At 41.6% G+C, this 22,381-nt stretch overlaps 1 protein-coding gene across 4 annotated transcripts in view; it reads left to right on the plus strand.

Moving 5' to 3' along the window:
• The window catches only part of tnr (tenascin R (restrictin, janusin)), a 160,715-nt gene extending 139,416 nt beyond the window's left edge, over nt 1–21,299 (plus strand). For all 4 annotated transcript variants that reach the window (XM_070973327.1, XM_070973329.1, XM_070973328.1 and 1 more), the window contains 7 exons: nt 7,315–7,445; nt 11,296–11,428; nt 12,340–12,491; nt 12,686–12,782; nt 17,899–18,060; nt 18,832–18,995; nt 20,771–21,299. In XM_070973327.1, the coding sequence (XP_070829428.1) occupies nt 7,315–7,445; nt 11,296–11,428; nt 12,340–12,491; nt 12,686–12,782; nt 17,899–18,060; nt 18,832–18,995; nt 20,771–20,890 (959 nt within the window). In that variant the 3' untranslated portion in view covers nt 20,891–21,299. The remainder of the gene's footprint in view (nt 1–7,314; nt 7,446–11,295; nt 11,429–12,339; nt 12,492–12,685; nt 12,783–17,898; nt 18,061–18,831; nt 18,996–20,770) is intronic.
• The last annotated feature ends 1,082 nt before the right edge of the window (nt 21,300–22,381 follow it).

Raw genomic sequence — 22,381 nt, forward strand, 5'->3', positions numbered from 1 at the left:
GGGGAGACTTTGACATGGTCAAAGACACAAGCTGTCATGAGACTTAAACTTGTGAACTCTCTGTTAAGCTTTTGCTTGCTTCACCTCCAGATGACCCACCTCTCTGATTATATTCACCTTCATCTGCTATGTTGAGAGGAAAGTTAGGGGTGAAGGAATTGTTCCAGTTTAGCTGAGTTGCAGCTCTGTAAACTTTTTTTTTTCAGGAGTTCTTGCAGGAAAAAAAAACAAAAAATCTTTTCAGTCAGCAGAGGTGTTCATAATCCCCCAAGGAGAACCAGAGCTACCTGTCCTGCACTGCAGCAGAGACGAACTGCGCAGAACAGAAACAAACTCTGGGCTGCAGAGACTTCAAAACGTAAATGGGGCTCAGGAAAATTAGGTGCACCTACAACCATGTCAACGCAGTACATGCATAGTAACTCATACATAAACAAATGTTCTTGGCAGTTTAAGGTGATTCTAATTTGGAAACAGATGCTCTGCCTAGTACGTCATGTACCTCAACTTCTCCAGAGGAAAGAAAAAATTCTACCCTGGTTAGACTCTCTGATATAAAAGAAAGAATTTGGGAAATTGCTGTGATGAAGGCAACATCATGGAGAGAGCAGAGAGGAAAAGCACTTTGTTTTTGAATACCATGTCGTATTGAATCTAGCAGTTGGGTGCTTGTCTTTGTTTCTCTCTTCATCTGAGTGGAATAGACTAAATTTAATGTTGCAATGATTAAATTCCTCCTCTGCAGGTACATCCACAGGTATATCATTGAAATATATGTCCTGCAATTGCAGAACAAACATGAACAAGTGTTGTACACATATTAACAGAGCTGAACCTGTGATGCAGTTATTGATCAGCACTGGGATCTTATGTGCTCTACCATGTATTTATTAGGGCCTATAAAAAGGTTAACATTCATATTTTATAGTTGAATGCAGTGGCATTGCCCCTTAAAGCTTTACCTAATTTCATTAAGGAACAACTTCAGTGATCAAATGTATTTGATTTGGACTTTTTGGACAGTAACTTGTATTTCAAAATGTAACAGCACAAGTGCTGGTCTCCCATATGTACATATACACATGTGCAGTATTCACACAGCTGTTTATTATGTGTGCACAGAGAAAGTCACACCAATAAAGTCTTCACTTCACCCCTGCAGAACTAATGATGACATGTCAAACCGGGGGCCCCTCCGTCAACCCAAACTTCAGAGGGATCATCTCGTGTTGTTAATTAAACTTCCTAATTGAAATCTTAAACCCTGCTTCGGCTCCGCTCACACAGCTTGTTTTCTCAGGCTGTTCTGCTCCGCTGGAAAATGTCACATTGCAAACGAGCTGTGAGTGAAGATGAGACCATTGATTGATTCGGTCAACTGCTCTGGCAACGAGTGTCCACACGTCTGCTGCTCTGTTTCTGTCTGCCGCTGTCAGCCTCTCACTGTTTTAAGTCTCAGTTTTCTCCTCTGTCAGTCTACTTAGTTACTCTCATGGATGCATTCATGCACAGTATTTACAATATATATAAAGCTTAGTTATAAACAACAAGTGTTGAATATAACTGAGCCTTGCAGAGAAATTTCAAATGCAATATAATATTTAAAATGAAAAGAAACAGACCAACAGACCAGATTAAGGCAGTCATATAGTCATATCAATAATTTAGGGGACTTATGAAAAAGATGGGTTTTAAGGCAGATTTAAAAGTGGCATGCTGTGTCTTATAGTGGAAAACATGGTGTTGCACAAAATGATCATACGCTTGTGTAATTCCATTTAGGGTCTGTGGTTTGCACATAGAATATGCCATCTGAATGTTAAGAGTGCTGAATGAGCTTTTTAGCTCCCCCAGTAGCATGGTGTTGAGATTGAGGTTGGAAATAACGGGCTGATACTCTGGAGTGCAAGTGAGCCTAAATCAACAAAACATTGAACAAGATAGCCCATCTTACCCACCCTGCTTGTCTCCAGCACAACTTTCTTCTAAGGCAGTAACCCAAGTTTTCCACCCGTATCATGATAATTGAGTATTATCACTGGAAAATGTCTCCATGTGTATTTGTGTGCAATTTTCTGTCTCTGCATTTCTGTTTTAGCATTTTTCATGCATTTATTTTTGCTTTATTTTATTCTTTTTTTTTTTTTTTGTAGTGGGTTCTAACAGATGACATCTGGAAAGGAGTTGTTGCCAGTTTTTCTTGTCCAGGTATTACACAAGAGGTGAAGGGTCAGTGAAGGTTCCTGCTGTCAGGGTTTGAATTTTACTCCTGTTTGGGAATGATGGTTTCTGCACATGCATGCTGAATACAGCACAGACAGGAGAGGAGAAAAGGGGGATGAGTCTGGCTCATAACAAAATGTGGCCAAGACTGCCTCAGCCATTCAGTTTGTTTTTTTTTTTTTTCTGGGGGGTGGAGTTTCTTTGTTGATTCCCAAGCCTCTTAACCACAGCTGAGAGTTGTTTTGTTGTCTGGCCTCCATGCCTCAAAAGTTCAACACAGAGTAAGACAGCTCCCCAAAGGCTGATATTTAAGCTATAGGGGTGGAAAATAAGGGATTTTGCTGTGGGTGTCTCTGTAAGCCTGTAGGCTGCAGCACCGGGACTTTTTTCCTTCAGATGTGTCTGAACCCAGTTGCTGAGAAGTGCTTGGCAAGTTTTTGAAGCAGCAGAGATCCTTGCTGCGGGCAGCTTCACTGAGCTCTGGCTGATAGTTGTTCACCATGTGCTGGGAGTGCTGCTATTACAGAAACACAATCTTCATTCTTGAAGCAATTGAGGCATCTTTGACACTTTAATGTATTTTTAAGGACTTGTGTCCTCATAAAATCTGTGCTGTTAATTATTTTATGGTAGGATGTTTAGAACTCCTGCAACTCCAAAATATTAATTCTCGGATACTGAATATATTTTATATGCTTTGGATGCTGTTTTTATTTATTTATTTAAAAAAGAAATTAGGCTGGGCTGTAACCTTTGGAACAAATAATGAATTTAACCTTTAGAAAGAAGATTAGGAGAGACTTTTACAACTTTTAGAAGAACTTTAGATGAATTGGATTGAATGATAGCGATGATGGGTGTTGACTGGAATGTTTCTCGAGAGGAACCTCAGCGAGTGGGTAGGGGCAATTTCTGGAGTCAACATCCTTTCATTGTCCCTCCTGTGGATCCTGTAATAAGAAAAAAGGAGGAGTGGAAGCAGAAAAAGGGGGTTTTGGGGTGTAAAAATGTTAGAACTGAGGCAGGAGAGGAAGGTGTATGGGAGTCGGCGCAGGAAATTGGATGATGAAGAGGCATGACCATTGTTCTTGAGCCTAACTTACAGTCTAATAACGGGGCCACAGCTAGAAAGTGGTTGAAGAGGTCTTGTCATCTAAGAGCTCCCTAGAAATTAGGCCCATACTCTACAGGAACACTTCAACAAACTGTGCTGTCTGAAGCAGATCCATGGTGGGATGAAATGCCCTGCAATGCAAATTCAGATGCAGAACTCTGGAGCTTTGTAAGCAGCACTGATGATGGTTTGTCTGGCTCCTTTTGCTCTAAAGGCTCTTGGGTACTCTTAAAGTCCAACTGAAATTACATTCAGTCATCCCTTTGTCTAGTCACAAATAATGTCATCGTCAAAAAGGGTCTCTGGGGAAATATCAGAAATGCTCCTTTTCAACTCACCCAGCTGGAAGGGTTTGATTGACAGCAGCTGGCAGGCTGCCAGCGTGCCAGTGTTAAATGGTTGAGAATGTGAGACAAAGTAAACTAACTTGCGCTGCAGCCTACATATCATGAACAGACATCATGTCTAACCCTGCTGAGGTGACTGCAGGTTGCGGTTTACATGCTGTTTAACGTGCTGCAGCTGAGGAGATAATTAGCTCTTTAGCTTGCAAACTTTTCCAGGCTGAATGTTTGTTTGGTTGCTCATATAACAAGCTAAGGTGCAGCATGAGACATGTGTTCATGTTTGATAAGAAGGAGACTTCAGCAGGAAAGCTAACGCAGGTTCTTGTTCAAACGCTCGGTATCCTGTTGAATTAATCCAAAAGTAGCGCGCGCCACCGTGAAGCCAAAAAATATGAATTGGAAGCTTCTCGCTATTTGAAATTCACCTCTACATTGAAGATAATGACAGGTGTTTGCTTCATAAATCCATCTGCGAGATCTATCCGAGAAGCATTACTCAAGATTTGATTTGAATTCATGAAAACAGAAGAATTACCTATACGTTATCCAGGCTGAGTCATTCACTCGCAAATTGGTATCCACTCCAAAAGAATAACTACCTCCCTCTTGTCTTCCTACAACAAATTAGTGCTGCCCATGCTGCCCTTCCCATCTGCTTCTCAGTGTGTGTGTTTGTTTCTTTCCTCTTGCATTGTTTACACCGTGTGTTAATGAGACATTAGATGTAGCCAAACCTATTCATCTCAATCCCATTGTTCAAACCTCCGCGTCTGAAGATAGAGCTTCAGAGCTGCCAGGAACTCCGGTGGCACCTGCTCACCTGCATGGACACACTCCATGCAAAGGTTTAATTGGAGGGAGACAGTGAGCAAGGGAAAAAAAGGGATAAGGAGATGGATTTAATTAGAGAAATGAAGAGAAAGAATGAATAAAGACCAGCAAAATGAGGGTGGTTGCCGGCCCTCCGTTTCTATGAATTGAAAACTCCCATCCAGCCTCTTCCTTCTCTCATTTATCCCCCACACGCACATGATGCAGCTGCAGTGGCCATCAAGCCGAGGGGAGGACAAGAACAAAAGATAAATTCTGATCACTCTCTGGCACACTGAGTTAGAATGGCAGCCTGTCAGATAAGGAGGGAAGGAGGTGGTGGACAAAGGATGGGAAGCAGGAGAGAGAAACAGAAGCTCAAATGGAGATAAGAAGGAGAGTGAGGGAGAGGAGGACCCCAGGTTGATGTGGGAATAGGAGGAAACCGACAAAGGAGCAGGAGGAAAAGCAGAAATGAGATGAAGAAGTCAATAAAGACAAGAAGGTGCAGGAGAGGAGGAGATTGGCACGTCAGCACGGACTTTGGCACAATCTACAATGTGTTGTGTTTATCTCAAACCGCACTACTCAGCGTCTCACTCTGAACCACTCTTTGTTCCCTCTTTTCCCCTTACTGTCTCTCTCTCAGTCCCCGTGTCACACAATGTGAATCTGCCTATCACTGTCTCAGAGAGAAGGCATCTTCCAGGAGGTTATCAAGACGGGCTTATGCTGTTAATTACAGAGCTGTCATTGATCTTTCCATGTATGCACACACACGCACCAGGATTTAGACGAGAATAGAGTGTGTCAAGTTGATGCTGCGGGTTCTCCTTGTGTGTACACAGTTGCATGAAGGCCTGGGTTCACTTTTGGGTTACATGTTTAGCCTTGGGAGAAGTTAAAAGTTCAGGCTGTTTATAGAAGCCCATGTTTGTTTTACTATAGAGGGATGAATGGAAGGAAAAAAGCCAGCTGGAATCAAACAAAGGGAATCACAGAAAAGAGACAGTCATGTCATAGATATCTTTGTCTCATATTCACAGCAGTGACATCGGATTGCACAGCACACAAAGTGCATCACTTCATTGGTTTCAGCACCCCTGCCTCCCTTGTTGGGGAGACTGGCTGACGACGTGCCCCAGAGTCATGATGTAACGCCAGGAAACAGAGTTTTCCGAATAGAAGGTCATCTATTTTCTATCACACAGTAAAATGAGGTTACAGCGTGTCAATGCTTCTGCTAGCATGTCGGAAGATCAGATATTGACTCAAAAAGGGTGATGTAAGGTGGGGAAATTGAGGTGAGTCTCCTTGTGATGTGCTTTAAGTATCAACAAAGGCACTATAATCAGTCCTTGTTTAAAGCTGTGCAGAGACCAAGAATATACTTGGATGGTGTGATGTAATGTGCAGTAAAACTTGGGTGGGCTCACCGATCAAGGGCTTGAATGCTTTTGAGGCTGTGATACAGTGTGACTAAACATGGAAAAGTGTCTCACTCAGTCCTGTGGGGATTTAGGATTACTGACTTGAAGATTTTACCCACCTCGTGGAATACATTTACAGTTTACGTACAAGAATGAGGTTAATCTGCAGTTATGTTTTTATGATTTACGACCTACCTATGTTTTGTCTTTCCTATCTTTTCTTTTGATTGCTTTGATTCCCTTTATTGAGGACCAAATTATCCAGCATGTCATTGCTTTTCACCAATAAGGACAAGGCTGTCAGTACTTTTCTTATTACTAACAAATCCCGTGAAAAGAAAACGCATTGTCTGTGTAGCCAAACCCGAGTATAGCTAATGTCATAGACTTGAACTGTTTTTGAGGTTTTGTTAAGAGGTTGGGTCATTACAGCTTTGCTGACTTTGTCCAGAGAGAGAAAATCAGGCCACGGCAGCAGAGCAGGCTGGTCAAATGCTGTGCTGAAGTCTAGCCAGTCAGCTCCATTCAGGTGTGTGTTGATACTGTGAGTTTGCAAAGACAGACTAATAAATTTACCACCCTGCAGATTATATGTGGGTCTAACTTCTGGGTTGTTCATTTATATCTTCAAGCTCTGATTGTTTTGCTGCTGCTAATGTTATTGCCTGGTTCTTTTCTCTTGATAGTGAGTGAGTCCCAATTTGAAATAATACAAATTATTAATACAACTTATACATTTGTGAACGTATACAATTTCTAAATGTGTCGTGCTTAATGCACCCAAATCATTTTTATGGTATGTATGTACTAACTGGCTAGTGCTTTCCAGATGGCAGGAATGAGAATAATGCGTGAGCTTGTGTCCTAATATTTTAAGCTTTTCTCGAAGAAGACATTACAGCACATTTTGTTAAGCATCAGTAGGTGTTTTGCCTTTATACAGCTTGGATAGTCTCAGCAGAGCAGCACAGAGTGCACTTGGCCTGTTTCCACAGGTCAGAACCATGAAGCCCTGCGTTCGACACAGCTGCTTTAACTGATACGACCAAATGTGAGCGATGCAGAAACATAAATTACTCAGTGGACTGCTCTCTGAGTTTGCACTTTCACAATTTCTGCAATTCCTGATAGCTATCAGCTATAAATTCAACCTTTGGGACTTGATACTGTGAAATCTTCTGCATACACTAATCCTTCAGCAATTTTCTTGCTTTCCACACCAGGTGTGCCCTCGCTCCGCCTGTGAAAGGATGAAACACAATGAGTGAAAATGAAAATGACCCAGTTTTGCAAAAGCCGGGGGATAAATCAACACCTCAGTCATTATTTGTTTTTATGCTTCTTGTTTTGCACTGACTTGAGTAAAAAATCTTTTCCTTCTTTCTGGCAGCCATGGACGCGCCCCTGAACCTGACAGCCAGTGAAGTGAATCATCGCAGCGCTCTCATCTCCTGGCAACCGCCAATTGCAGAAATTGACAACTACATGCTCACCTACAAGTCAACCGACGGCAGCCGAAAAGTGTGTAGCACACATAGCTGATCTCTTGTGCCTCAGCTCTGCCTCTCTCTCTCTCACACACACACACACACACACACACACACACACACACACTGATATACCACATACTGCAGTTCTGTGTATGTTAACATTTTATCTGCGGCCAAAATATGCCTCCACATCGAGTGGTTCTGGAAATCCATTCTAGAGCTGCAAACATGTACAAAGGAACTTTTGTGAATCCACACACCTGAAAGTAGAAACTTAATTCTGCAGAAACTGTAGAACACATTGAAACTGCCTCTTGGATCTAGAGAGTAGTGAATGTTCCCAATTGAATCAACTTATTACACCGGAATTGAACGATGTTCAGGAGAAAATAATTAATGCGCAGTCACAATTTCATGACAAGCACTTCAAATTTCAAATTTTTATCTTTCAATCATGTAATCCCTCGATGTAGCGCGTGCAAGCATTTGGGTGCATGCGCACACACACTCGCAGACTGATACATACACAAGGGAAGTACGCAGTGAAATTGCCTGTCTAATAGAGATATTACTTTAATGTGTCTCAGTAGAGACATTGTTTATTTTGATTAAACTTTTTGATGTGGCCGAGTAACGGTAATAAAACACATTAGTCGGAGCTGTGTGGAACGCACCACGCCTGTTAACGAATTGACTAGAACCATTCCCCAGGATGCTCTGTAAAAGACTCCCTTTTATTGGCAATTAGGTGTCTTACACACAAACACACACATGCAACCAGACACACGGCGGCTGTCCTCTTCAAATGCCAGCCGTAGTGGCCTGATCTCATAAACAGTCAAAACACACACATCCATGCTGATGAAATAATGATCCTCTCTCTCACACACACACACACACACACACACACTGACCTTGAACGTGGGGTACTGCTGTGCGGTTGACCATCAGGTGTCACTCATGCACAAAGAATGCAACACTTACAATTCACATTATCCTCTTTTGGAGATTCCACTTGTTTCAGTGCAAACAGACTTCTATCAACATTTTTCTCGGAATGACTCGAGATACTGTTTATCCCACGCTCTGCCTTTCCATCCTCGCTCCAAAACAATGGTTTGTCTCTAAAGAAACATTGTTTTCCCAAAATATTATGGCTTTTACATATGAATAATATTAAATTAACATTCTGTATGCCATTTCCAAGACTCTGCATAAATTTGCACGTTAAGTCAAACTGAAATTAAAGCTTTTTTCTCCTACAGCATACATATCTGCCTAATACATAAACATACAGCATACAAATCAGTACCCAAAAGAGAGAAATTCATATTTAATACTGTTTGGTTTCATTATGGTGCTCCCGGTTTTAATCAGTATACCGCTGATGGAGAGTTTGTTTTCATTACAACCATCACATTCTGTTCTGTCACAGATGGTCATGCACAGCAACCTGCCACACAACACAAGAGCCACAGACTATGAACACTCACCCACACTTAGAAATAAACTTAAACACAAGGACACGTGTCTTGAGATGTGCTGTGGGTTGCTCAATGAGCTACCACACAAACAAACGTCCACCAGGTAAATGTGCACTGCTGACGTCACTTTGCAGGCCAGTTCGTGCATTACCTGCTCGGCTGCTGCACATGAAACCACTTTAAAAGTTAGCTGCACATCTAATGTCAGTCTCTTAGATGTTGGTGTTGTTCTTATTCCTCAGAACCACTGTGAATAAAACACAGTTGTCCCACAGCTAGTAAGCTCAACTGAACACAGACACGCTCCTGCAGGGGCTGAGAGGAAAAGGAACATATTTCATATTATTACAAAGTACTCTTCTAACAATCAGTTTCAGGATTTTTTGGACTCCACAGTGACTGTGATTTCAGTTCACAGCTTATAGGTTCTTTGTTGTTAGTTGTATACAGTAATTTCCTATTAAATTGATGCGTTCAACAGCAGTTGTCTTTGAAAGAAAAGTAAAAAAAAAAAACAACTGGAAGATCTTACAAACCCAGCTGGAAGATTTGAAAATCCCTTTCATTTTTTTATTCCTCTCACCACCTTTGATCATGTTCTTTTAGATTTTATTCAACACGTTGAGCTTCCTCCACAAGTGCATCATTTTGAATTCATATCGTCCAACAACAAATGAGTCATTCCACTCGAGCTCAGAGCAAAAAACGATCGCTGCAGCAGAAGACTGAAGTGGTCCTTGTGAAATTTTCTTCCAACTCTCTCCAAGTCTGGCTCGACTGAAAACATGCGGCAGCATTACCTCGGCTGTAATCTTAACCACATGTTGATGAGACATACATCTGTTCAGCCTGCTCCCCTTCTTACCGCGATAATGGACTTTTGTAATTCACACAATGCTGTCATGAGATTAATTTCTTATCTGATTAACATTTACTTAACAGTTTGGAAATGAATGCATCACTGTTGATTATATTTGTGCCTGGAGCGACAAAGATCTCCCCATGCACACACATAGACGAGAGTAAATACACATACATTCGACCACTAAACCACACGATCGATAGCAAGTGTATGAAGGTATTTATTATCCTTGATAAGACGGGGCTGTTATCGCTTACAATAAAAATCTTATCTTGACCCTGAAAACCTGGTGGGAAAATGTCAGATCCTTTGAGACAGAGGCACCATTTACCAGCTGCTTTCCTGCATAATTCACACGGACACATTGCCTGGAAATTTGTGATTTTTTTTCCAAACTGGCTGAATATTTCATTTTTACTTGTTCATATTTAATGTGTATCCAGGGCACACTGTAACTCACAAACTCACACAGACACACAAGAATACATGCATAGACGAGTTCACATTTTTGTACATCAGCTGAGCACAGATCATTTCTCATCTGAGAAGCGGCTGTCATAGAAAGTACTCTCTCAACGTCTTGGTTCCTTAAGATGAGCTCAGTGAAAGAGGATTTATCAGAAACAAAGGGAAGTAACTGTACTGTGCCATCATGACTTCTTCACCAAAAATAGAAATGTTTGTTTCCTGATAGCTTAGCAGCTTCTCAGCTTGGCTGTCCGATAAGTCTTTTATCTCGTTCTCTGTCTACTTGCCCCCCTTCTCCCCCCAGCCATCCGCCCTTCTCTTTTCTTTTCTCAGCGCCTATTTTTCCATTTTCTCTTTTCAGTGTCACTTTTCACATGTGAAAACACAGGCAGCCAGAACTGTCCTGAAGTCAGTGGAAGAGTAACTTTTACTGCTTAGTTCATTTTTATTTCTGTGTCATGCCGAGCATCTAGCCCATCCCACATGGGATTACAAGACGCCACTGTTGTAGAAAAGAGCGTAAAAAGAACATCAGCTACAACAGTTCGTCTTTATGCTTTCCAATAACAGATTGATGTGGAAAGAAATCCAAATGAACTGTTCTTTCCCTGCTTAACCGGCTGATTTAAATGCGTCACATGTGAACAGCCTATTCATACTTGGCTAATACAGTATTTAAATCAATCTAATATCTTTATTTCATTCCTTCTAAATTAACCACACATATATGCATTGCCAGATTGAGAATATTCTGCTCCTGGAACACAAAGCAAGCTGTCGTGTGTTTCCTGAACAGAAATAGCTCGAAGGTTTCTTTGTTGCCGTACTGTAGGTCTTTGTAAAACTCACAAGCTCAATTTAGTGTTTTATCAGTGACTTATTGGGACTCTAATAGAATTTATTTTTACCCTGAGGTTTATACTGAATAGAGATCAAATGATTACTTTTATAGAAGGCAATTTCTTCATCTAATATCTTTTAATTGTATGTGAATGAATTTGGTTATGTGTGCGTGCGTGCGTGCGTGCGTGCGTGCGTGCGTGCGTGTGTTTGTGTTTGTCTACTAGGAGCTGATCCTTGATTCAGAGGACACGTGGATTCGACTGGAGGGACTGGCTGAGACCACAGAGTACACTGTCAAGCTCCAGGCTGCAAGAGGACTTGACACCAGTGCTGTAGTCTCCACTACCTTCACTACAGGTACAGTTCACACACACACACACACACACACACACACACACATACACACACACACACACACATTTCTGTTCTCTGATTTAAGCTTTGCAAGAGATTCTAACAGGGTGAGTTTTCTTGGCCATACTGATGTTTTTTTTTTCCTTTAGCACTGCATTTCACATTACAGTCACCATAACTAAAGGTGCACAATAATGGCTCCCAAGGTCAGGCACAATTTTTATCTCTCTTCCCTCTAGCATAGTGAAGGAGACTTCCCATTAGGCTGCACCAGCAGGGTGGCTGTCTGCAGTCCTGCAGCTGAACAGTGTGCTCTAATCTTTAGTATGCTCCGTGTGTAATTGGTCGCCGGATATGTCACTTAAACAAGGTTGTCATTACCTTCATTTAAGTGATATTTTGGCCGCTTGGGGGCAGCAGAACAAGCTGTACAAACACCATTAGAATAGTATCACTTATAAAGCTGATAAAGCAACACATCCAACAGACATGGAGCAACATTAGCACTCATGTTGCTGGCCAGTTGATGAATGTAAGGTCAGTAACCACTCTTCCACGCTTAGCTCTTTTTGGTCTCCACCTGCCCTTGACAGAAACATCTGCTCATTAACACTTAAATGCTCCACTTTGGTCATCAGCTAACGTCTGCCTGTCAGCTGTTTGGTGCAGTCGGTTCACCAAATTTTGTCACTTAAAACAGCTGCCGGCTGTGACTGAAAACAAGCCTGATAAACACAGTGAGAATGAACCAAAACAGCAAAGCTGTGGAGCGTGAAAAAACTCTCCGTAGAGCTGACTATCAAAGACTGCATCTTTGGATAAAAATCCTGAATGTTGCCAAATGCCATATAATTTGAGTCAAAAGATGAACAAAAATAAGCGACTTCCTCCTCATGCCTCCTGCTTCTCTCCAGGGAGTCGTCTGTTTGCAACACCTCAGAATTGTGCCCAACACCTGCTGAATGGAGAGACGCTGAGCGGCGTCTACACCATTTACATCAACAGAGACCCCAGCCAGGGTGTGCAGGTGTACTGCGACATGACCACTGATGAAGGAGGCTGGATTGTGAGTTACTGTGAAGATAACACCTTCTTTTTGTCGCACATTTGTCAAATGTGCAAATGTAAGAAACTGTGTCAATTTAAGAGAGTGGAAACTGGATTTTATTATAAACTCCTTTTGACCACAACTCAGAGTTTGTCCACTGTTTTAGTCTGAACAGCTAACTTGTATTTTTCTGATCCTGTCTCGGTGTTCAGGTATTTCAGCGTCGTCAGAACGGCCTGACAGACTTCTCCAGGAAATGGAGTGACTATCGGGTCGGCTTTGGAAACCTGGAGGATGAATTCTGGCTTGGTAAGACTCTGAGATACTTAATCTAGAGAGAAATGTGTGAAGTGTAGTTTCAAATCCAAGGATTTATCCAAGTCCACCACTTTCTCTTCGTTACACGGCAGACAGAGAAGCACAGTGACCAGTTTTTGATGGCTGGCGTAACAGCAGTCTGTAGTTCTGTAGTTGAAGCTTACAGGATAAGAAAAAAAACATCTGGGGCGAAGTCATTCTACATTTAAATTTTAGCTCTTGATAAACCGAAAATGATGCTGATTGACCAGTGGTTGCATTAGAGGTAAGGTCAGGTTTACCTTATTTCATCTTCATGTCACCCTGCCATATTTCAGCTGCATTTGATATCAACCTGATATCAACCACAACCTGCCACATATGGTTTTAATCTGTGTTCCAGTTTTCTGAAGGCTGTATTATCGTCTTTATTAACACGCTGTCTCCATGACTCAAGTGGATTTAATAGGTAGACTCAATAAAGGGTCATAGCTTTCATGTAGTTTCACTTGATACCTCTGTTCTGTGGAGGGGGAGGCGTTTCCAGTGTCTTGTGCAGGCAGAGCTGCCTTCTTTGTAAGATTTTTTACTCTGCATGGAGATTTTTCTTCCCTGCTCATCTCATCTTTCAGCACTTGACATCACGAAGTCTATCCGATTCATTACCGCGTACTCTGAAAGATCATCTCTCCCTGAAATGACTCTGTAATTGTTTTTAGCGTCACTCTGATTCAAAGACAAAACAACAGAACATCCTCACTGTTTTGATGGACTGCTGGATATTTTTTCTGCCCCCTCCCCTCACAAAAAAGAAAAAAAAATCTCATTATGAAGCAATAATTATATTCATTAGAAAATGTGCAAATGAGTCATGTTTCTTCATGGGCTTCTTCAGTTTTTCTGTTATTGTTTTGGTGCAGATGATTAAAGGAAAATATTACATGAATATTTCATTAAGTGAATCAGGACCTTGAGAAAAATGTTTTTGAACTTTTTGATTAGAGAAATTAAGTAACACTGGGGGGAAATTTTATGGCACAGCATTATCGCCACATTATAACAGAGGGAGGGCTGTTACTTTGCAGCTGACACATATTGGATCATAATACAAGATAGCTGTGGCGCGCTGTAGTCCATTAGTGACTAAGCACACCGTAATAGGTGAAAGCATAAAACGACTGTAGATCAAAACCCTCATAAACAAGAGCTGACAATATAATGGAATGTGGTATAAAAGCCTGCGATTCTTGTTGAGACGATCAGATCTGTTGCTTCACTGGTTATTTTTAAAGCTGTGGTTTGTGGTGTTTTCGAGTTGAATTGAATAATAATGTCAGCTGCTCCTGTTGCTTTTGTGCAGCACCAGCGGGAGCGTGATCAAAGTTGGCTTTTAACATCTAATCACAGAAAAAGCTAGGTATGAATTAGCAATTTATCGGTTTTTCTATTTCAACAGCAGAGGAGAAAATTACTCACTGAAGCACAGGACAGATATATCTCTGTAAGATGACACTGCACACACTATACCACAGCCTAATGCTCTCTACACGGCATGAAGTATAGATAGTGAGCTATAAAGTGACAGCAGTGTTTTAGCTGTTTCTGACAGAGACCTGAAGGCATCATACAGCAGCATCCTGCCTCTTATCTGGCAGATCTATTACGGCTCTATCCGCACAGTATCAGCCAAAGACGGCAAAGCAGATCTGGTTCAGTGAGTGCAACATTTCATCTGACCCGTTTCCACTTGAGCTGAATCAGCAATAATCTGCCCTCTCACCACTTCTAGATGTATACCAGTCCAGGGCACCTCCATCTCCTGGGCCTCGCTGTACTTTTTTAGTGCTTCCTCGGATGCACTTTCCCCCTCGTCTTTCTTCTATCCTGTACTGTACTCTGTCCTCTCAGTGCATAAAAGCAGCTTAATGTAACCTCAGGGTGTGAAGCATCAAGAGCTGCTCTTTGCTCCGGTGAAAGCCTCTCCCGGTGATGCCAGATTACAGATAACATGCCAGCAGGGAGCACAGTAGCTGGCACGAAATATCAAGCCTGCCGTATGATACTGACTTCTCCGTTGATCTTGTGGTTTTGAATGGGGGACTACAGGCTTTTTTTATACAAAGTAGGGAAAGCACAGGTGTTACTAATAACATCAACAATGGCTCTGTTCTTTTCAAGTGCCCCAGTTAGTCAGGACAGTGTGACAGTGAGCCAGCATGAAGAATACCAGAAACCTGAAACAGCTGACTGTGTTGATAAAAAGTCAAATGAGCGGCCCGACTGCAGTAACTACAATGCATAGTGCTTCTTATGGTCAAAAATCCTGGTTCTTTTGTAATTAATGGTGAAAACTGGCATGTCAGAGTGGAACTGTGCATAAAACACAGTGTGGATTTGCTTATCCTCCATGAGTGAATCCATTGATCAGCGTGATTCCATTGAAATTAATAGATTTTGCTCCAAATCTCTGATGTTTTAAATGCTGTTGTGACTGTGCTCTAAGACAGCAAATGTTTGGCACAATGTTTATATTAATGATGTTTTCAGGATGATAATCGTACATACGTCCCATTCTCATGAACGCATCTCCTCAAGGAATACCTTGAAGGAATTTTGTCAAATTTCGGACTCATGGGTGAACTGATTAGATTTTGGTGGTCAAAGGTCACTGTGACTTCACAGAAGACATTGTTGGCTGTAACTCCAGAATTCATTTGCTAATTATGACAAAATTTCACACAAATGTCTTTCAGGATAAAACGGTCAAATTCACTGTGACATCATAATATTCAGCAAAAACACCTCTCTGGCCATTATTCAACACCGTCACCGAGGAACAGAAGAGGAGTCTGTGACCATATTTCACATTTGGTCAGATACTGAATGTGTGACACCGTGAAACTGTGCTGATTGTTTAGGTCTTCTGTGCTGCCAGATTGCAGTCTTTATAGGTTGGTCTTTGCAGAATTTCTCTGTCAATGGTATTGTCGTACAGATGGTCACTGCAGTTTCAAACCATTTGACCTTGACTCTTCTTTCTACACATTAGGTTGCTATCATAGCCTTGGAGAGTCATTATAGCGACCATTTAGCTAATCATCGCCTCTACACACAGAACAGCAATATATTGAACACTATGGAACCATAGACATCGATATTAAATCCACTCAGACTGAAAAGGAGAGCCACTTAACTGGCCAGCAGTAAAGAATATGGAAATTAAGCTTTCATTATTATGTTACAGTTTGAAAACGGCCATTTTTATTGCTTCTCTGGAGCAATCTATTCCCCCTACTCACTGACCTCAGCCAGTTTTCATGCCGAACACAATGTCAGTTTGATGATGTACTAACAGAGAGAAACCAGGGTGTCTGCATGCGATATGTGATCATTATCCCATTCCCTCTCTTTTTTTAATCCCCCCCCCCCCATTTCTGTGTAAGTCTGAGAGAAGGGCTGGTAATAAAATGTGACGAGATGGTAATATTGGTAGTATAATAGGACAAGAGTGCAATAGTGTGTCAAAATGCATTTTTAATCGCTCCAGTTTGGAATAGAGCAGTCTGATCCCATAAAACTGTTGGAGGAAAAAACTGGAAAAAATTATGGGTGCAAGATTAATTGCTGATAAAACACTGATATTATACAATGGAAATTAGAGATGACTGAGTGTTAAATACAATTTTATTACAACAATTGCTTTTCCCCTGTCAACCTAAGTGCCTTTGGGTTGTAACATAGATTGTATCTGCTTTCTATTGATGTATTACAGCAGACTTAGTTTCTACGCTCTCCCGGGTTTCTACTTCCTCCTCCTTATCAGTGCAGGCTTGAGGATTTTTTCGTTTCTTTTTTTTTTTTTTTTCTTTTTTCAAAATTTCCCTGGGTTCAAAAAAAGTGTGCATGTGATGCTTCCGTTGGAGGTTAAGCAGGGAAGGGGACTCTGCTTGTTGTAATCTGATAGTGAAGGCAGTTCCAATCTCTCAGGTCGGTGTGGGGCCTTATCGCCTGTCTGGTTTCAAACGAGCCTTGTATCTGCTACCTTGGAGATAGAGAGCAAAGCACCTATCTCAGAAAGTTGCGACAGGTGGCATTTGCAGGAGGGCCGTTGGCGACAGCGTCTGCCGCTCTCGACAGCGTCAATCATCTGCATCCATATGACCAGCTGACAAGGACCTTTTGTTCTTCACTCCTTTCCTTTCACCTACAAAGATGCAGGAGTTGGCAAGATGCAAAGAGTTTTTCCTCATTAGAATCAAGGATTTAAGGACATTTGGTTTTGTATGTTGTAAAACTCTTTGAGGAACATTTGTGATTTAGTAGTTTGGGGTTTAAAATGTGAAGTTCTATTTGAATTCAGCTTTTCTCACCATAATGCTTTGTGTGTATCCTTGAGGGCTGATTAACGTGTTTGTTTCCTTCTTCATATATAACATTTCAATTGATTTCTAGAAAAAAAAAAAGAAAAATAACTGAAGCCTCCACAGAGCTTCATCACAAATGACATACCAAAGATCACTCTGTACATTAACACTTGGTGGAGTGATTGTATGGATTGAAAGGACCAGTACGCTGGCTGAAAATTGCACAAAAAATGCAAAGGGGGCTCTCTAGAGCCAGTGTTTGGTTTGTCCTTTCTGGGCTGCAGTAGAAACATGGCGGACTCTGTGGAAGAGGACCCACTCCCTCTGTAGATATAAAGGTCTCGTTCTAAGGTAGTGGGGGGAAAAAAAACATACTTGTGAATATTCTGTTCCATTTCTGCCATATTCTGCTAATACGTCCCTTTAAATCTGACACACTATGTTTTGCCATTTCTTTGAAGTCCATTGTTACTGGATTGCATTGAAGCTCCATAGAAATCCAGTCACAATATGAGTGTAATGACGTCCATTATCAGTATGAGTGTAATTACCTCCATATCAATGTGAGTGGGATTACTTCTAAATCTGGTTTTGCAGCTCTAATGCCAGTATAACAAACCAGATCTTTCATTGGTTATTAAATGGGTGAGAGCTGGTGGACTTGGCAGATGAAAGCTGTTTTCAAACAGCAGGAGTAACTGTTGAGATTTGATTGTCTCACACACACTCTGCAGTACGGCCAGTACAGTGTTGTTTCTCCACAGGTCTAGACAACATCCAGAGGATTGCCGCTCAGGGCCGTTACGAGCTGAGAATCGACATGAAAGACGGACAGGAGTCGGTCTACGCCAATTATGACAAATTCTCCATTGGAGATGCGAGAAACCTCTACAAGCTCAGGATAGGAGAGTACAATGGCACTGCTGGTACGTGGCTAAATGCGTCAGGAATGTATTTTTTGTAGCACTTTATATGAAGTTAGTAATTAGGAGGTTATCGAGGTAAAACTCCTAGTTAATGGCCTAATAGTTGTAGGATATGGTCATGCTTTATGACTAATAAAGAGCCAATATGCTGCTAACATACATGCTACTACGCAACTAGTCCACCTTGATATAAAATGTTACTATTTTTTGATTGAACACACTACTTTAACATTTGACATCTGTGGATGCCAGCCTCATGCTGAATAGAAATGGTCAGTGAGGACGTTATCATTGAAAGCTTTTTGCGACATGAATCTTCTTCTCCTGTAATATGAGCCTGTGCCATCTGCCATTTTTCCTCCTGCCTCTTTTCCCCTCCATCTTTTCTTCTCCCTAATGTCTGAAGCCCGCCTCAGCACTCCTCCACATTTCCACTCCTGTCCTCACTCTCCATGCATCTCTCAGTCTGTCAACATGACCATATGCCAGAATTACCCATCATCCCCTCATGTTTATAATTATAATTCTCTCTGCCTAAATAAATTCAGAGAGCCTGCAGCAGGACTTCTTTCCTCTCCCTCCCTGTCATGTCTCTCCATCTCCCTCCTGACTGCCTGGTCGTTTATGGGCCCTCATCATGCCGTTATTCACTGCAGCCATATGCTAACATCACCCGGCATGTGCTGATTATTTAAGGTTCTTCATCTCTCTCTCTCTCTCTCTCTCTCTCTCTCTCTCTCTCTCTCTCTCTCTCTCTCTCTCTGATCCCAGGTGACTCTCTGAGCTACCACCAGGGCCGGCCCTTCTCTACAAAAGACAGAGACAATGACATCGCTGTCACTAACTGTGCCTTGTCTTACAAAGGAGCCTGGTGGTACAAGAACTGCCACAGGGCCAACCTGAACGGCAAATATGGCGAGTCCAGACACAGTCAGGTGAGTCATCAAGTAAATATGCTGACTGGATCAGAGATTGAACGTGACAAACAGCATAGATCATTGACTTACTGTAAAGCCAAGCGTCTTTTGTGTATGTTAGGAAGAAATGAATGGTTGCTTCAGTCACAAAAGAAGACTTATTGTGGTGTTGTTTCTGGGAAGGATACAAGGATGGATTAACAGAAAGACAACAGCCCCAGGACCCCAGAACTCCAGGAGGCCCAAATGCTCCAGACTTCCTGTGTGTCAAATCATTTGTGCTAATTAAATTAGAATTTGTTGGGGAATGCACAGCAGCACTAAAGCACAATATCAACAGACTTGATAAGGGTCTGAAGCTCGGAGAGTTTTATCACCTAAACTTGTGGTCTGGTCTCAGAGAAGGTCTCCGGGTCAAAGTCAGTCTTTAAGAAGTGCTTTTTTTAGTTTCTCCCAAATTAATGTGTGTTTAATCACATTACCACACAGGAAATCTGAGAACAGGAAGTGTTTCAGAACAGAAACCCTGCAAGCAACACACAGAGAGTGGGAGGAATAGAAGAGTGTTTTTGGTTTCGTTTGTGCAGGTTGTGAGATAATTGAGAAATTGAGATTTCAGCCTCCACCCTGACATAGTGGCGGTCGTCTGTGGTGTTCACATGATCCAAAAAATACATGTAAAGTGTCTTTCAGTGGAACGACTTCTTAGGTAGAAAGAAGTGCCAATGAAAATTGCTGACACCAATTTCTGTGAATTATCCAGAGTGTCTCCTGAAATAAACATTGCAGTTAACCTCCACAGTATCTGGGTGCCAGCAGGAAACTCAGAGGTGTGTGTGTGTGTGTGTGGGGGGGGTAGGTACATTGACCCTTTAACTCAGTGCGGTGCATTTTGGCATTCACAAAAATCCCATAAGCTGTCCTAATCATGTGATTAAAGGTTAAAATTTCTCATTTTTTGAAAAGCTCGTAATTTGTAAATTACGTAGAACTTGCTGCAGACATTCATCTCCATACTTATTTCACTGATTGGCTTGATGGAGGAGCTGTAATGAAAGGTCAAAAAAAAAAAAAGGCTGCTGCACCGGTTGTTGAATTTTAATGAAACTTGGAGAAATGATGCATCCTAATGTTGATTGGTCAAAAGTGGTTGTATCAGCTGCGGGGAATGAGACTCTTACATTTTAATTTATCCAAACGCTTCAAATTACAGTCGTACATGGAAAGAAGAGGCCAGAGTTTATTCATAACATGAAGCAAGCATGCACGTGTTGGTTTTCCTTCCTACATGTGAGCATTGAGGACCTTTGACGAGCGTGTGATGTGCTCCCTCCTCTCTCTCAGCTGGATGCTGAAATGGCTCAAGAAGGAGAGTGAGGTGTTGAGTGAAGCTGTGATTGGGCTTCGGAGCGTCGCTGCTTCTCTCGATGAGCTCTGTACCTTTCTCTTTGTTGCTTGATGACATGAAATGAGACCCGGTGGGAGCGGAGATGGACGAGCATAAAGGCACGCAGAGAGAAATTGCCTTTCAGAGTAAAGCTGCAAATGGGAGGGTTTTGGCAGTGGCGGGGATTAGCAGGGCTAGAGTGAGACTGTAATTGCACTAAATTCCTAATTGTGCTCGCTCTTAAATCAGGATTTTTGTCCACCTGCTTTGAATGCACTTTACTCAAAACATAACACTTCCCTCTTCAGCCTCTCCTTTTCCATTTTCTGTCATTTTCTCAAACTGTCTTGCCTAAAAAGCCCCGCTGATTCAAGCAGCCTCTGAGATAATGCTTTCACTCTCGCAGGGTATTAACTGGTACCACTGGAAAGGCCACGAGTTCTCCATCCCTTTCGTGGAGATGAAGATGAGGCCGTTCAACTTCCGTAGCATCAGCAGCAAGAGGAGGCGGTCTGCCCCTGTATAAACAAACCGCCTCCACCCTGCCCAGAGTCATGGATAAATGGAGTTCAGATGATGTTTAGCGGTGAGTTTCTGCTAAATGTGTGCCTCACTGATGTGCTCTTTAATGCCTTTTTGTGAGGCTGCAAAGAAAAAAAGGAGGGTTATGTCAACAAGCTACTAATATTTTATTAATATTCAGTTGTAAAATAATAAAACACATTATTATTGATAAAGTACCAACAGTCAGAAACTGTTACGACCATGGATGAGATCAAGAAATAGCAGAGAGGCTGAAACAACGTCCAAACTCTGTTTATCTCTGCTCCTGCCCAGCTTTAGCTGTCTTTCCCTGCTGTACTTCTACCCAGACGATAGAGGACACTGTATGTAATTTATTAAGTACTTTGAATGACAATGGTTCTATTTGCTGTAAAAAAAAAGAAAAAAAAACGTGGAAAGGCAAACCAAGAAGCTTCTTTTTTCCTTAAGTGTGTGATTTGCCTTTCCCTGGGATGCGAGGAAATGTGCTCAGAAATGCCCTCGAGAGTGTGAAAGCTAGTGTTCTTTTAACTGTTACGAAATAATAACATTTTAACGAAAATATACTGTATATGCCCTTAAACCCCTTAACTGTAAGATATATATATTTTTATAACTGATACTATGACAAAAGTCCATCTATTTAATATGATTTGATGCCTTGGTTTAATCATGAAACACGATGACAAACTCTGGAGATAAAGTGAACATCAGAAACTGAACATCCAGAATCATCATTTACAAAGCAGTGCACCAGCAGCAGCTTCATCACCACCTGGTTTGCTTATTTTATTTCTCTCTCATTGTGTTACTGTTAATTACAGTATCCTTTGTATTAAAGCAAACTTTACGATTATTGATCGCCACACTGAGACAGTTTTTGCACTACGAGTGGGAACACAGCAAAGCTATTGTTTCATCCATTCAGATTGTTTTTTTGTTTTTTTTTTAGCTCATAGGCATTTAAGATCAATTTTCCTGGACTTTATTTTCAAGCAAACTCTTAATATCCGTCTCACCCCCTGTTGTAGATGCTGCAATTGCTTGCAGAGATGGTGCTGCTAGATGTAACATTTAACCAAAGATCTGCATAATAAAGACTCGGCCTGTTGTTTGGAAAGATGCCAGTCAGGTCTGTCACCAAAGTCACTGAAGCAGCTTTTTCCTACATTAATAGATTCTCACTTTTCAGGGACTTTTATGCTAATCTTGTCCCCTGGCATTATTTTATGCAATGTGAACGCTAAATTCTATGCAAAAGGAAGTCAGGGTGGGCATGCTGCAGATTTTAGCCTGGCCTCCAAACCACTGCTAGCTGAAATGAACTTTACAAAGAAAGCAGAACAGAATGTGGAGTGGAGCCAAGTCTTTCTTCTGTGCCCTTCTTTTACTTGCTTTGCTATTTAAGCTCCCCCATGAAACAACAAAATCAGCACACATGGCAGAGAATGTATTCTTTTAGTAGGGCGGGCGT

Source organism: Chaetodon trifascialis, chromosome 11 (genome assembly GCF_039877785.1).
Source record: "Chaetodon trifascialis isolate fChaTrf1 chromosome 11, fChaTrf1.hap1, whole genome shotgun sequence".
Taxonomy (NCBI): domain Eukaryota; kingdom Metazoa; phylum Chordata; class Actinopteri; order Chaetodontiformes; family Chaetodontidae; genus Chaetodon; species Chaetodon trifascialis.